At 40.6% G+C, this 16,484-nt stretch overlaps 1 protein-coding gene across 2 annotated transcripts in view; it reads right to left on the bottom strand.

Moving 5' to 3' along the window:
* Itgav (integrin subunit alpha V) overlaps positions 1-16,484 on the bottom strand; it is a 76,082-nt gene that overhangs the window by 38,787 nt on the left and 20,811 nt on the right. For both annotated transcript variants that reach the window (XM_052723146.1, XM_052723147.1), the window contains exons 3-8: positions 14,642-14,733; positions 10,938-11,052; positions 5,647-5,708; positions 3,567-3,612; positions 1,505-1,630; positions 680-724 (exon numbers count right to left, since the gene is read on the bottom strand). In XM_052723146.1, the coding sequence (XP_052579106.1) occupies positions 680-724; positions 1,505-1,630; positions 3,567-3,612; positions 5,647-5,708; positions 10,938-11,052; positions 14,642-14,733 (486 nt within the window). The remainder of the gene's footprint in view (positions 1-679; positions 725-1,504; positions 1,631-3,566; positions 3,613-5,646; positions 5,709-10,937; positions 11,053-14,641; positions 14,734-16,484) is intronic.

The following is a 16,484-nucleotide window of genomic DNA, read 5'->3' as shown; positions in this document are numbered from 1 at the left end:
GAGTTGCTTTTTTAAATTGATGTTGCATATGAAGTGACCCTTGCATTTTAAATTATAAAAATGTAATTTGTAAGTCAAAAAAAAAAAACATTATCAAGAACTCAAATACATTGAGTGTGGTGGCACACACCTTTAATCCCAGCAGAGACCAGCCTGGTCTACAGAGTGAGTTCAAGGACAGCCAGGACCTCACACAAGCAAGCAAGACCTCCAATCACTCGCCATTTTATTAAACAGGAATAGAAAGATCAACTGAGAAACTAAGGAAAGCTGTATTTACAGTAACGAAAAACAATACAAAGTCAACTGAAATGAGACTGGAGCCTGGGGCCAGAAGCATGACCTTTGTGATGCCCAGGATTGCTACACTGACTTCTGAACCAAGGCAAGGAGGAAGGAGGAACAGCCGACTCCCAAGCTCTGCCCACAGCCCAGAAGAGGAAAAGCCTCTCCACGCAGACAGGACTTGTCAGGGCCTGGAAAGGAACAGGGAAAGAGCTCCAGTCCCATGGCCGCCCTGCCAGGAAGAACTCTGGCTGAGAACAGGGGTTTCCATCCCCAACACTTTCTTCCTTCTGTATATACCATAGTAATGGATGCAAATTGCTGAAACGTTCAGTGTCTTGTGTTTCAAATGCTTAGGTTGACCAGGACTAAGGGTAGCCCAAACTCTTCTTACCTTCAATGCCGTCGCCATTGAAGTCTCCCACAGCCACCGAGTAACCTAGACAGGAATGAAAGGTGAGACATGGTGAATCCCTTCAGAGTATTTGAAGCTTCTCTCTCCTCTGGGATAAAGATTCATATGCATATGGCAGGCAAATTTTAAAGGCAGTGAGTCAGTTAAGTACTCAACATGGGGGCGTCCCAATTAGAAAACTAAGACAAAGGAGTGTAAAAAAAAAAAAAAAAACCAGGGTAAATCTGCAGTTTGCCCAAAAGGAACAAAGAATAACAGATTCTCTCAGTCATCAAGTCCTGCTTCTGTGGTGTGACTTGTTTCCATAAATAACAAAAGAAATTTAAAGGGCAAGAACAAACACCAATAAATCCTGAAACCAAAACCTTGTCTAAAAGTTGAGTAGCCAAAATGCCTAGGCTGGGACACAGCACAGTCGACCAGCAGCTGGGCCTCCGCGCCTCAGCACCTCAGCACCATTACATACAAAACGGGAGTGGGAATGGTGCACTCTACAGACTTGTGGGGATTCCACGAGCAACACAAAGAAAACACTTAGACAATGCCTAGAATATGGGAATCACATTTCAAGGTTAGCTATTATTATTAGCAGTGCATAAATAAGCACTATCTTCAGTTTTAATTACTGAATTATAGCATAACCTAAACATTCAACACCCATTAGATGCTGTATGCCCTTTAGGTGTTTTTTAAAAAATTACTCCAGTTTTTTTTTTTTTTTTTTTTACTTAAAGTAGTATATGCAAAATAGGGCAAATACACCACAACTCCATACAAGGAGTCTATATTTTTGCATTTACTTACCCAAGTAACTGTCATCAAAAATTGCTTGTGCAGCCCGCGTTGCTAATTGGTTATTATATTTGATGCTGTAGACATTGGGGTCATATTTAGATATGATTTCTGCCACTTGATCCGAAATGAGCTGGCCTGTTGGGGGGAGGCAGACATGAATGTGTGAAACAGACTTCTAAGGGGAACTTCGGGGTACAAGCAATGGGTGGTACCTGTGTGGACAAAAGTCCTGGGGGACATTATCACTTCTAGTGCTTTGTTTCATTTTGTTGTTTGTGGGGTGGAGGGGTCCCACTATATAGCCCAAGTTGGCCTTGAACTCTCAATTCTTCTGTCCCAGCTTCTGAGTGATGGGCTTATTAATGTTCACCATCAATCCTGACTAGGCATCACTATTTCTAATTATTAGTCCCAAATAACCCTAAACCATTAAAGAAAAACCTTTGTCTAAAATATTCTCTGTGAATTGAGTCTTTAGTTGTATATTGCAGGCCACTGATATAATCATGATATCAACATATCATAGAAGATGTGTCTTAAATCAGTGGGCTGGTGAGAATCACAAAATCTCGGCTCTCTCACGGTTGTTTCCCAGGAATACCCATCTACCTCCCTTGGCTCTGCTGAAGGGCAGAAGACATGCTTAGTAAGAAGAAAAATGAACCCAAGTTTGTTGGTTCTGTTTTATCAACCCCCACCCCAGTGATGGGGGTTGAAGCCCCACAGGCCAGCTAAGGACTCCATCAGGAAACTGTCCACACTGTCATGCCTAACAAGAAGCAGTGGCCCTGGTTTCTTCATCTGCACTTTAAAATGCTGCATTTGTTCTACAACACTAAAATTCAATTAATTTTCCTAAATTTCCCTCCCCATAGCTGCACGATCCCCCGAAACCCACACTCGCCCCCATCTTAGTTAGCGCACCTCGCGGACTGGCCCGCGGGTTTGATGCCTGGATTTTTCTGGACTCTGTTCTTATTTCTCATTCAACAAATTCCCTGTTCCTGCAACAAATACCTGTCTTTTCCATCTCTCTCAAGATATGGAATGAAAGCAGGAAGTGCCCCACAAAGAGCCTCATTTGGAAAAATCACAGAGCAAAATAAAAAAGTAAAACTCAAAGTTAAAAGACTGTCAAACTGATAGTCATGCCGTCTCCGGGTGCTTCCAAGCAAAGACCCTTAAAACTGAGCTGCCAGAGAAGGGGAGTTCTGACCTTGTGAACAGCACTTCTTAGGAGAAACTAAACAAGTAACATATTAGCCACATAAACGTGCACCTCTAACAAATCAAACAAATGATGCTTTGCCTATTTTAGTGTGTCTTGAATATATTGTCTCTGCTGCATGACTTTTGTCTTTTCTCACCTCTTCCTCAAACTGTTGGCAATAATGACCTCCTCTACACTTACTCAGATGACGGCTTAATTAGACTTTTCTAGAATGGCTGGATCGTGTTTTATCTTTATATCACTGCCAATTTCATTATTAAGTTAAGATCTTTTGTCTGTTTGTTTGTTTTTGTGTTTTGAGACAGGGTCTCACTATGCAGCCAGGCCTGTCCTGGAACACACTGGGTAAACCTCGAATTCACAGATATCTGCCTGCCTCTGCCTCCCGAGTGATGGAATTAAAGGCGTGTGCCACCACATTCACAGGTCTTCTAACTTTAAAGGCCTCTTAAGGGCAGGGATTAGAAAAATTAAAGCCATCATTTGGGTATTCTAATGAGCAATTTAAAACCCCAGCTTTCAGAAGGGTACAGTCACTAATTTATGTGCCATGGCCTCTGGAGTATAAAAATAAAATACACAACGCTTACAATTTAAAAAAAAAAAACATTTAAAATGATTTAATATGTTTACTTTAAATTTACTTTTAAAACTGTTGACTTCCTGTCTCAAACATATGCACATTTAATATATACCATAGAAAGCACATCAAATTCTTTTCTAAAAATATTGTATAGTAGATAATTAAGTTACTTATTAAGTTACATTTCTTTAATATAATTTGAGATACTTCATGGGCAAATAAGTAGCCAAGTATTCAGTTGAAAAATATGAACCTACCTTGCCAATAAAAGCTACCAGGACCACCAAGAAGTACTCTGTCAGCCTAGATCAAATCACAGAACAGAAGGGAGATGCTTAAAACAATGAGCTTGAACACAGAAATCAATATGCTAAATAAACATTACAGATACTTATGCATGTATTAAATTAACATATTATAATTAAATAACAAGCCATTAGCTCAGCTGACTCAGTTTCAGTAGTATGCATTTACTTTTCTAGAAGAATTAAGAACTTAATTATCATTATTAAAGGTATTAAGAAGTCTTCATTTAACATGGAAACATTTTTCCGGGAGACCTTGACTATCCTGCACATTCTGAATGAAGTACTGGACATTTTTCCGGGAGACCTTGACTATCCTGTACACTCTGAAGGAAGTACTGGTGGAAACAGCCCTTGTTACAATAAGGAAAAGATTGCTTCTTCACTTCATCTATTAGATTTATGACCACTTGAGATATGTTTTCTAGTGATCACTGAGGAATGTTCTGCCAAAGGGAAACCATTTTAGTATCTCACAGTCTTAAAGACGTGTGGCTTCCGAAGTGAAGTTTCAGTGAAGGACACCAGCATTTTTCAAACCTGTAACAAAGAGTAAGGGTCTAACCAAAGGTATTTTGTGTTTGTGCGTGGTGTCTCCGAATTGCTTTCTTGCTCAAGGGAAGGCGTTGTTTTCCTCCCAAATGTACATATCACTTTCCATCCTGCTGTTATTGCTACTGTTGTTGCTTTGGCTGTTACTTTTTACTCTGGTGGAGCCTGAGAAGTTCCGGAGCTTGCAATCCTCCTGCCTTAGGCTCCTGAGTGTTGGGATTGTGGTATGTGCCACCTCTCAGGGCCGGAAGCTCATTTAATCAGTCTATTTTTGCAGCTTCTCCCAAGAGGGGTTAATATCACCAACTCGATGTTCAAAACGTCTAGACACTGACAAACAGATGGTGAAGTGAACAGAACACCATAAAGAAGCACGCTTATAAAGCTTGTCTTTGGAAATGTCGATGAGGTCTTTGCTTGGGTAGACTGAAGACTGTCGGGCGTGCAGGGAATGTCAGTTTAGTTAAAACCAGAATCTTGCTCATGAGATCCCCACCATTATTAAACCGCCTCACCTTCACTTGGCACCTACAGACCAAAAACAGATGGTAACAGATACGGTTCTCGACTTTTATGTAATCAAGCTGATTTTGTAACAAAAGCCCTATTGATAGCTTTTGTGAAGAACCAATTTCAGTGGGAAAGGAAACTAATAGTCTATAAATCTCCACAAGTGGAAATTTTAAGTGTGTGTGTGTAAATACGTGTTTGTGAATGTGTGTAAGGGGTGTTTTATGTGTATGTTTATATAGTGTGTGTATGTATATGTATGTGTATATGTGTGTGTGAATGTGTGTGTAGTATGTGTATGTATGTGTATATGTGTGTGAATGTATGTGTGTGCTTGTGAATGTGTGTATGGGGTGTTTTGTGTGTATGTTTATGTAGTATGTGTGTATATGTGTATGTAGTGTATGTGTATATGTGTATGTGAGTGTATGTGTATGTGTGTATACGTGTGTGTGAATGTGTGTGTAGTATGTATATGTATGTGTATATATATGTGTGTGTGTGTGTGTGTGTGTGTGTGTGTGTGTGTGCGTGTATGTGTGTAAGTGTGTTTTGGGCATGATGTAAGTCAGAGAGGTGTACATATGGAGATCAGAGGACAAACTCCTAGAGCCAGTTCATACAGATTACAGGTATTGAACTCAAGTCATCAGTCTTGGATGGCAAATGCCTTTACTGGCTGAGACAATCTTGCCTGCCCTAGAAACTGTAATGTCTTCATAGTTAGAATCATTTACTGAAGAGATTTTCTCCTTTCCTCCATTCTCACTCTGCTGTCTCACCACTTCACATGAGCAATGTTTATGAAGGAGGGAACACTATAAGCCAAAGAATATCAAAATGAACAGACTGCTTCATGACTCTTTTCATTAATTATAATAATAATTATAAGAAAGTTGAAGTAAGGACCATGCATTTTCAAACCCAGCTGAGTCAGTAAAGATCTGAACTGTCTTGAATGAGAACTTACTTTAGTAAAATCAATGCTGAATCCTCCTTGACAAAATCCCTGTCCATCAGCATCAATATTTTCTAAAATAAAAAGATTGGAAATATACACAAACCCCAAAACAAGCAAATAACACAAACAAAGCGTGAAATAAATAAATCTGCTATTGTTGAACCCATGGTTTCTTCAAAGGACTCACTCAGGCACCTGGCTACTGTCATACTAGCCCACATGTTCCTCAGGACAATTTCTTCATCTCAGATACAAAAACAGAGACATTAGAGTGTGGACTGTGTGGGCCAGTTGCCAAGGACCAAAAGAATCAGCTAAGATGTTCTTTTTGAGACAGAATTCCACTATGTAGTGTCTAGACCAGCCTCAAATTCAGGATCCTCCTTTCTCTGCCTTTCAAGTGCTAGGATTAAGGCACATGTCCCCACAACTGGATTAAACTACTTGCTTCAAACACAACTCACAGGGAGATTATAGCTTGTCTCACAATGCGTCAAACATTTTGAGTATGCAAAATAAATACATGACTTAAAATCTCACAAAACACTATGCTATGCAAAGTAATCTATAATGTACACTCTCTATTCAATTATATCTTGTTTTTTGAAAAGATACCAATAGTGACCCATTATATATGAAACACCAGTGAGTTTTCATCCCCAAACTTAAGCCTTCTTTCTGAAATGCTTCTTTCTTCCTATTGCTGTACGGTTGCTGTGTCTTTGCTAAGTTTAGGAAAAACAACAAAAAGACACACACATATATTTCCTATGTATGCATTTTTATAGATGTGATAAAAATAAAAAACTAAGCCAGCAGTGGTGGTGCACACCTTTAATCCCAGCAGTCAGGAGGCAAAGGCAGGAGGATCTCTGAGTTTGAGGCCAGCCTGATCTACAGGGCCAGCCTGATCTACAGAGTGAGTTTCAGGATAGCCAGGGCTACATAGAAAGACCCTCTCAAAAACAAACAAACAAAAAAGAACTATAAATAACATGGTGCAGAATTTCAGAAAATTGCAAAGTCCAAACTTAATGTTCTATGAAAAGTAAAATATGCAACTATTCTTACTATAGTCATAGGAGCTAATTAAATTCATCTAAACATGGCTCTCAAGGTGTCTTCCAACCACAGCAGTTAATAATTTGCTTTCCTGTAATTACTCTTTTTGAGTGTCTCAGAAAAGGTGACCAATTTTGAACTAAGTAATTAACTAATTAATTTAAACTAACTTTAATCATGAACGATACTGCACTCAGCACAGAGATGCTTATTTTTAAATTCTTCCTTTTTTAATGCCATCTTTCAGTTACCAAAGAATCTATGCCCTAATGTTGCAAATATATCAAAAGTTCCTCATACCCAGGTCACTCAATACAGACACCAAAAGTTGTTCATTTTAATCAGAATGTCAAACTTCCAAAAATTTTTGTGTGTATGTGTATGTGTGCATGTGAAATAATCCCTTCAAAACTTTTGAACCCATTTTTAAAATCTGGGAATTGCCCCAAGATTACACAATAAAATATTTTCTGCTTTAAGAAAACAGTCACAAGAGTGTAACACTACTCTAATGTAAATTTTTCTAACCAAGAGGGACCAGGAAAATGTGGACTGGGCTTTCCAGCGTCTGGTGAATCATACCAAGGAATTGTGCCTCAACCTCAAGGCAGCCCTGCATTTCCTCCAGTCAAGCTGCATCAGGGAACGATCCTCAGTTATCTACGAAGACGTGCCTTTTTTAGTTCTATGACATTGTCTGCTTTGGCTGGTTTCCTGGGACATCCAGCTGAAATACACAACTTCCTTAAAATTTCCTTAACCAGCACATACTAAGCTGGGTGTGACCGACAATTTAAACTTTTGTGCTGAATACAACTTAGTTCAGTGAAGGGCTCAGTGTTTATCTCCACAGATGACCAACACTCTTCCAACACTTCTCCCACTGGTCAGGCCTGGAAATAGTATTGACTACTGGTGATTGGAACAATACGGTCAACTGGTGCGCATTAGGCACTTACTAGAAGCTATTCACATCGCATTTTCTTTTCAGGTTTTACAACAATCTCTGGGGAGATGTGATTATTAGTCACCTTTTGTACAGAGGGGAGACTAATGCTTGGGGAAATTAACTATCTTGATAATGGTCAACCAGCTAACTACAACTATGTTCCTGACTACTACCGAGCTGGGCTACCTCTCTCAGCAGCCGGACCATTATTATCTGGATAAGGAAAAAGTAGAAGAAAAAAACTAGAAAACTTAACTGAGAAAAGGATCCAAATATGGTTATCAAAATTAGAGATCAGGGATAAAGGACTCAGTGGGAACATAAGTGTTCACACCATGTGACTCAGGCAGTTTTTCAACAGATGGACATCTGGCTACTGCTTAAGGCCAGCTATGGTCTGGATACTGTCATTGAAAGCCAAAAGTAACCACAAGCAATAAAGAAGTAACTGGAAAACAAGGAGTGAGGTGCTTTATTCAGGCTGTACACATCGGTCATGTGAAAAACAAAATCAATGAATCAGCTAGCCAACCAACCAAACCAAACAAACAAACAAACAACAACAACAATAAAAAACCAGAAACAAACACCAGCACACACATACAAAAACCAACACAAATACAAGCAAAGATACAAAGGTCAGCATGCAGCCTCGAAAAACTGGAATCCTCCTGCTCTGGACTGTTCAGTTTACTGAAGCATGAATAAAACACAAAATATCAAAGAGCGCCTCTAAAATGCTTGGCCAGGATCAGGGTTCTACCAGCAATGAAGCGAGGGCTCAGCATGCTTAAGGGAATTACCCAGTGCTACAGGGTAGACTCTGTAGACTCTGAGGCTGTGACCCAGCGTTTCAAGCTCTCCCTCCTCCTGAGTGTCCCCTCTGGATAAGTTGCCCCCTCTTAATTAGAGTCTGCAGGCATCTCATATTTCAAAGGTTTGGCCAAGCAGCTTTACTATAACCTGGTTTGCTAAAGAAAGGCATTTCCTCCGCTAATATGTTTTATGATGCTTTTCCTTGAGATGTTTTAGTTAGATCAGAGTTCCATGTACATCTTCTGAAAAGAGCCAGGCAGTTAAATATTTCAGGAAATAGGGGGTCCATATAGTATGTCAACTTCAGAAAGACTCGATTTTCTAGATAGTATGTAAGCAAATGGGTGTGGCTATATTCCCACAAAACAGGTGGGTGTTTTTTTTTTGTTTTTGTTTTTGTTTTGTTTTGATTTAAAGACAGGGTTTCTCTGTGTAGCCCTAGCTGTCTTGGTACTTGCTCTGTAGACCAGACTGGCCTCAAACTCACAGAGATCCACCTGCCTCTGCCTCCCGAGTGCTGGAATTAAAGGCATGTGCCACCACCGCCTAGTTCCATAAAAAAGTATTTTTAAAAGCAAGTTCATAAATCATAGAGCACTATAGTTAGAATGTTAATTATCTTAGAAAATAAGGCTTCATTACTTCATAATTTTTATGTCTGAAGCAAAAAAATGGAAGCCTTAAGAAACAGATACACAGGACTCATCACTAGAATGCTTTCCAGAAGCGGTTGAAATGGAAAGCATAGCATATTCCCTGCTTAATGATGCAAGGAAGGGATCTTTGGAAATACAATAGACCTACAGGTCAGTGGGCATAGTTCAGGGGTGAGAGTGCTTGATAGACATGAAACCCTGGACACGACACCTAGCACCAAAAAGAAAAAAATGACCACTTGAGTTTAAATTCTTATTTGGCCATTCGGTACCAGGGGATTTAATTTGGGGGAAATGCTTCAGCTTCACCTGCCTTGAGTCTCAGTTTTTGCATTTCTCAAATGAGAACAAAGATCACTGGTGTGCCTGCGCGTGTGTGCGTGCATGTGTGTGTGTGTGTGTGTGTGTGTGTGTGTGTGTGTGTGTGTGTGTGTGTGTGTGTTTAATTAACAATTGTTTAATTAAAAAAGTTGCAATTCCCTGGAGATCCAAATCTTAGAAGCTAGAAGACTGTGCCATTCCTTTGAGCTGCTGTTATGTCACCTAACATGGAAAGGCCGAGTCCAGCAGGAAGAGTCTTACGTGTTGTGACTTTACTAATTAATTCTGTACCCGGTGGAAACACTACATGCAGTCTCCTTTACTGGCACAGTTTGGCGGCTCACTGTCTCAGTTACTCACTATCAATCATGTTCTGAAGTTACTACTTGGGAAGTTGCCCTAAAGAAAAACTTCGTAAAAAGAAATTCAGCAGCACATAGGATTCGGTACTGCCTATGGTCTTAGGGGTAGATGGATCGTCTTGAAGAATTTGCCCTATAGACCAGGCAAGACTGCATTTTCAAAAATCTGCTTTTATGTCCTTGGTATAAAGAGGATGTAAAGTCATGGTCAATTCAACAAAAAGCAGGTTTGCGAAGGGTCTGGGATCTCAAGTGGAAGAAAGATATGCAGAGAAAGGTGTAACCAAAATGATACGTGCTTGAAATCACCTGGACATTACTTTCTTTGGAATTTCAACCAACATTAGGGAAAAACCTGAGGTTCATGGGATAACCAACAGACATGTGGGCTTTTCGCTGTTAGTTAAAATTCCAATGAAAGTAAAGCCTGGCCAATTTAGACAGAAGACACCTAAACGCTATCTTCACCCTCCTTTGCAAACTGGCTCAGACAGACATCCTCTTTAAAATTTACTTTTAGCACCATTACTCTTCTACAACCATGGTTCTCAAACTTTGGGGCCCAACCAAGCCACCTCATAGAGCTTGTGAAAAATGTAGATTCCAGCCGGGCGGCGGGGGCGCACGCCTTTAATCCCAGCACTTGGGAGGCAGAGCCAGGCGGATCTCTGTGAGTTCAAGGCCAGCCTGGTCCACAGAATGAGATCCAGGACTCACCAAAACTACACAGAGAAACCCTGTCTTGAAAAACCAAAAAAAAAAAAAAAAAAAAAAAAAAAAAAAAAAAGGTAGATTCAAGGCCTGATCTAGTAACTCACAATCTTTAATTGTGATGCCCATTTCTCCTTGAGAAAAGCTCCCATGAGCATCTTTTCACTGGACTGGAAATAACAGACTTCCAAAATCAGATAATAATTATCAGAAACCAAAGATGGCCAAACTGAGTTCTTAGAATTTATGATTTATTCATATTTCTAATGTCTTTGTATGAGCAGAATTATTTTTCATTTGCTCTGTAAACCTCACAATGTCTACATATTTTGTCACACAGTCTCACACACACACATGCATCTCACACAAAAACTAGGCTCCTACGGTCTCTTGTTGAAAGCAGGTGCAGCTTCTCATACATACTTGACCTGCATGGCGCATACTCAACAGTCTTGGTTCCATCCTGAAGAAAGCAAGTTCCAACAGGCTCTCTCTCCTGCTTCATCTCGGTCCTCCAGTGGTACAACGGAGCACAAGCCTAAAAACAAAGGTGTGGTCCATGATACAGGAATCCTCTGAAAAGTTAATAATCCATATATCTACGATAACTCAGAATGCAAGAGTCTAAGCATTGAGAAATTCAGAACTACCCTCTGCTTTCTCACAAGAGTGAATAAAGATTTTTAAAGAAGTATTTTTTCTCTGCATAGTGGTGGCACATACCTTTAATGCCACCACTTGGGAGGTAGAGGCAAGTGGATCTCTGTGAGTTCAAGGTCAGCTTGGTCTACAGAGTGAGTCCCAAGACAGCCAGGGCTGCACAGAAAAACCCTGTCTTGAAAATTTTTTTAAATGTAAAAAAAAAAAAAAGGTTTTTGTCAGATTCTTCTGCCCCTTCTAAGCCTCTCAGTTAAGATCAGGAATAGAGTTTTTGGAAGACTATACTTGGATTCTACATTTGTATGTTTTCAAAGTCAGCAAAGCTCTTGTTTCAAGTAGCACTGTTTCTGGGTGCTGTGTGTTGGACTTTAAGGTCACAGTTTGAGTCAACTTCTGAACTACACCACATCCTTGTGCTTGCAGGAGATACCCCTAAGTTATACAGCAAGTAATAAGAGTAATAAACAAAAAACACCCTGCCGTGCTTCTTCTATGTACTTTCCAAATCAACTTCCCAAAGGTCCAATTTCAATATTTCATAGAAGTGGTAGAATAATGAATGTTTTAATGGCATACAAAACTTCCAAAAGTTTAACATTTTAAGCCGCTAAAAGAAAGCTCAGCATACTTCTATAATGACTTTTTAAGAGAAACTCTGACCTTGGACTATTTCACATCCACTCTGGCGGAATTAGAAGACAAGAGCCGTTACTTCCCTGCATGTCCCGGACTCTGCAGAGTGGATGAGCAGCGTGTTGAGCTTGCTTTTGCTTTATACATCTTTCTGCCTCACACACCCCTTCTCACACTAGCCTTCAGCTCTAAGTGCTGACACTTGACATGCCTTCTAATGTCCTACTGAAACCTCAACTCTTTAACAGATTTCCCCTAACACCCCATCATCACATTTAAAAAAAATGGTAAGTAAAAATGAAATAATTAAAGAGGACTCTCTGAGAAAATGAAATTAAAAGTGAACACTGAATGAAAGGAGATGACTGAATAAGAATCGACAAAACACCCTCCAGGTAGAAGGAACATAAACACTAGGTACTGGTTGAAATGGAAAAAAACTACGTACAATTTATACAGAAGAAATAAACCGAAAGACAAGTGTCATTGACATATTTAAGATGGATTGAGGTAATGCAGAAGGAGAGCCTATAACCTTGTGCTGACTAGTTTTTATGCCAACTTGACAAATGCTAGAGTCATTTTGGAAGAGGGAACCTCAACAGAGAAAAAAAATGCCCTCCTCAAATTAGCGTGTGGACCATCTTCTTGATTAAAGATTGATGTGGGAGGACATAGCTCAGGGTGGGGCCAGCCCTGGGCTGGTGGTTTTGCCCTGAGGAGCAAGCCAGTAAGCAGCACCCCTCTATGGCTTCTGTCTCTAGTTCTTACCCTGACTTCCTTGGATAATGGACTATAAAGTGGAACTGTAAACTGAAATAAACCTTCTCCTCCAGTTGCTCATGGTCATGGCGTTTTATCACAGTAATAGAAACCCCCATTACAGCAAACCTGATTGTAGTAGCACATAAACGCCAGTTTGATCAACTTCAGAGACAGAAGGCCACTCTACTGTTTTAATCGAAAGGGTGAAGTGCTGATCCCTTAAGTCTTGCAACACAGAACAGGTTGAGGTTGGGGCATGAGGACGCTGACCGATGAGAAGAGCAATTGCCCTGGCCTGGATGAGCAATGGTAGCAGTCCACTGCAGGGCAGATGACGAAGATGGAGAGCTATCAATAGATCTCTTTGGAGGTGGATACATTTTGGCAGGGATCACGGATAGGTAGAGTGGGAAGCCATACCTCTCGACACGTCAGAGAAGTCATCCAGGAAAAAGTTACTTCTGCTTGTTTGTTCATGCTCTTTGATAGAGGGTAACAAGAATCCCACTTTGACCATATTCATTCAGAGTGGTCTATTAAACAGATAACTAAGAATGGCAGACAGATAATTTAGGAATATGCCTTTAAAGATTTAGGACCAACTAATAGCTAGAGATATCGACTTGGAGATTATGATGTACAGTTTGTATTCACAGACATGGAACAAGAGAGGAGCCTCTAGGTAAACGGTTTAGCTAGAGAAAACAATGGAGCCTTTAGCAGTGCTCAAGGACACCCCAACATTTAGGAACTGAAGAAGAATCATTACCGAGATATGAAAAAAGTGAGCAAAGCCGGGCGGTGGTGGCGCACCCCTTTAATCCCAGCTCTCGGGAGGCAGAGCCAGGTGGATCTCTGTGAGTTCGAGGCCAGCCTGGGCTACAGAGTGAGATCCAGGACAGGCACCAAAACTACACAGAGACACCCTGTCTCGGAAAAAAAAAAAAAGTGAGCAAGATAGTGAGGAATAAAACATGAACATGTGGTGTCACAAAATAGTCATAAGACTAAGCCTGGCGTGGAGACGTGTGCTTGTAATCTCAGAACGTGGAAGGTAAAGGCTGGAAGACTGTGAGTTCAGAGACGGCCCTGCTACAGAGCGAGATCATGTCTCAAAGGGGGCAGCGAGTGGCCAAAAAGTGTGTGGGGAGGAGAGAGAGTGCAGAAATGGCTGAGATGCCGCATGAGTCAGGAGACTGGTTGCTCCTCCAGACGACCCAGGTTAGGTCCCCAGCACCGACACGACAGCTAACGACTGTCTGCAGCTCCAGTAACAGGGGACCCGACGCCTTGATCTGGCCTCTGTTGGCACTGCATGCATGTAGTGAAGAGACATACAAGCAGGCAAAGCACCCACACCCACAAAATAAAATCGTGTTAATATTGTTTTAAAAAGGTGTGTGAGAGAACAGGACTGACTTTGTTCAATGGTGCTGAGGGGCAAGAAGATAAGAACTAAGTATCCATGCAGAAAATAACACATTACGGTAACAAACATCTCTCTGAAAATGAGGGAGCAGTAAAATTTTAATAATCTTGAAGTCTGAGTGACCTTGGTTTGGCCTTCTCATGCCTGGCTCAGATTACTGGGAGAATAACATTAGGAATGGAGGCGGTTCATGTTCAAAGGACATTTTAAACAACTGTTTGGGCAGAGGAACAGGGCTGTAGCAGAACGGAAGACTAGCAGGTTGTTTGCAGTTTTTTATTTGTTTGTTTGTTTTGTTTTGTTTATTGGTTTTTTGGTTTGTTTTTGCAGTTTTTAAAGAAGAAATACGAAAGCATTTGATTAGTCAAAAGCATTCTATTCCTAAATGTGATGGACAGAAGTAAACCGGTGGGGACTACCATGGAGCGGGAAGAAATGAACAGTGTAGGTCAGAGGGCAGAAGAAGCAGGAGCCTCGTCTCAGGAGAGCAAGAGTGATAGCATGCTCACTCGGTGAGCCTTGGATCAGAGCTGGTCTTTCATGATACCTTGTGCCCTTGGCCAGACCAACTTGAACATACAAAACTTCCTGTGCCACATAAACTGGCCCCACTCACCTGAGGTAATTCCTAAAGACTTACCAAGATTTTATCCTGCTTTGACCTCACAGAAGCTCCCAACCACTGGTGGGACTTGAACTCCAGTGGGTCATCTTTGGCAAAATCTCGATTACCTGGAAAAAAATGTTGTGAATGGTCAGAAACAAAATAGACTGCTCTTAGTACAAGAAAATTCATTTCTATCCAGCCAGATTTAGAATAGTGTACGTGTGTGTGTGTGTGTGTGTGTGTGTGTGTGTGTGTGTGTGTGTGTGTTGGGGAGGAGGACATGCCCTTAGTCACTCAGGAGGCAGAGAAGCAGAGGCAGGTGGACCTCTGTGAGTTCAAAGCCTTCCTGGTCTACACAGTGAGTTCTAGGACAGCCACAGCTACATAGTGAGACCCTGTCTCAAAAAAAACAAAAAAAAAAAAAAAAAAAAAGAAAAAAGAATAGTGTATCTTTGATTAGTCAAACACTTCGACTACATTGCAGCTATCTCTTGTTTTTTACAGAGCTTAGGAATGTTAGCTAGTAATAAAAATGTGAGGAGCTGGAGAGATGGCTCAGTGGTTAAAAGTCCCTGCTGCTCTTACAGAGTATTGGGGTCTCAGTTCCCACACCCATCTGGAACTCCAGTCCCAGAACACCCTCTTTTGGTGTCCACGAACCCTGCACACACACTGTGCACATACATACATGCAGGCAAAACAACCATACATATAAATTTGAAATTAAATCTTAAAAAAAAAATTGCATGGTGACTTGTAAATGTCTCAAGGTTGCTATTAACACGATCAATTATCATATTGCAGATGTGGAGAAGTGATTGTAAACCAGGTTTTTCAGTCCAAGTAGTTAAATTGCTAGATAACTATAACAAACACTGTGACCATCTGTTATGTTCCCAGGTAATCCTGCCATAGCATAAAGATATGTATGAATATCAAATCACATGCAGTTCTTATAAATGGCACAAGGTAGTAAAAGACAGAGTAAATGAGTGGCCCATGACTTCACATGTATGTATACACACACACACACACACACACACAAATAAAGGTGTATGTAAAGATAGGTCTAAACGCCACAAAGAAACAACCTCTGCTAATATTTTTGGCTTCTATCCTAAAAAATGCTTTCATGAACATAAGGCATAAATCTTTAGCCATAAACAGGTATTTCAAGCAAAATATCTAAGACACACTAAAATTATTACTAAAATACTTATGTACCTTTTCCCCTCCAAACAATCAGTGATGGTAAATCTCTGGCATCATCTTCAGTATTGTGCAATACCCCGTTCCATAACCATATAATAGTTTAACGAATCCTTTGTATCTCTTACTGTTTCCGGTGTGGGGCTATTTCAGTCTTATTTATGAAACTTTCATATACCCTCAAGTCACTTGTGTGTGTTCTTCCACTACACATAGGAATCTCAACAAAGCCTGTCGCTGGGGTCTAGGACACAGGTCCATGGCTAAAGTAGAGTGATAAAACCTCCGAGAGCGTGGCACACTACTGAGTATTATCCTTATGGATAGACTCCTGCCGAAGCCCCAAGATATGCTTGTTAGGATATGTGAGTCTTCCCTTCCTTCTGTCTTCAGTCCATGGAACTAGGCAGTCCCATTTCTACACACAGCCTTTGCATCAAGGCTCACTTGCCTGGAAAACTTCATTCCTTCCACTTGAAATTCTGATGCTACCTAAAAATCCAGCTGATATTCATTCATGACCTAATGCATGATGCCAGGGTTTCTTACGGAAACACACATCTAATACAATACAATCATGAGAACCTATGAATACAGTTGTGCAATACCAAGAAAGGAATACTTTCTAAACCAGCAGTTCTAAACCTATGGGTCACAACCCCTTGGC

This window comes from Peromyscus californicus, unplaced genomic scaffold (genome assembly GCF_007827085.1).
Source record: "Peromyscus californicus insignis strain IS unplaced genomic scaffold, ASM782708v3 Scaffold_7__1_contigs__length_154581171, whole genome shotgun sequence".
In the NCBI taxonomy this organism is placed as follows: domain Eukaryota; kingdom Metazoa; phylum Chordata; class Mammalia; order Rodentia; family Cricetidae; genus Peromyscus; species Peromyscus californicus.
The sequence above is the reverse complement of the archived record's forward strand: the minus strand, read 5'-3'. Positions and strand labels throughout refer to the sequence as shown.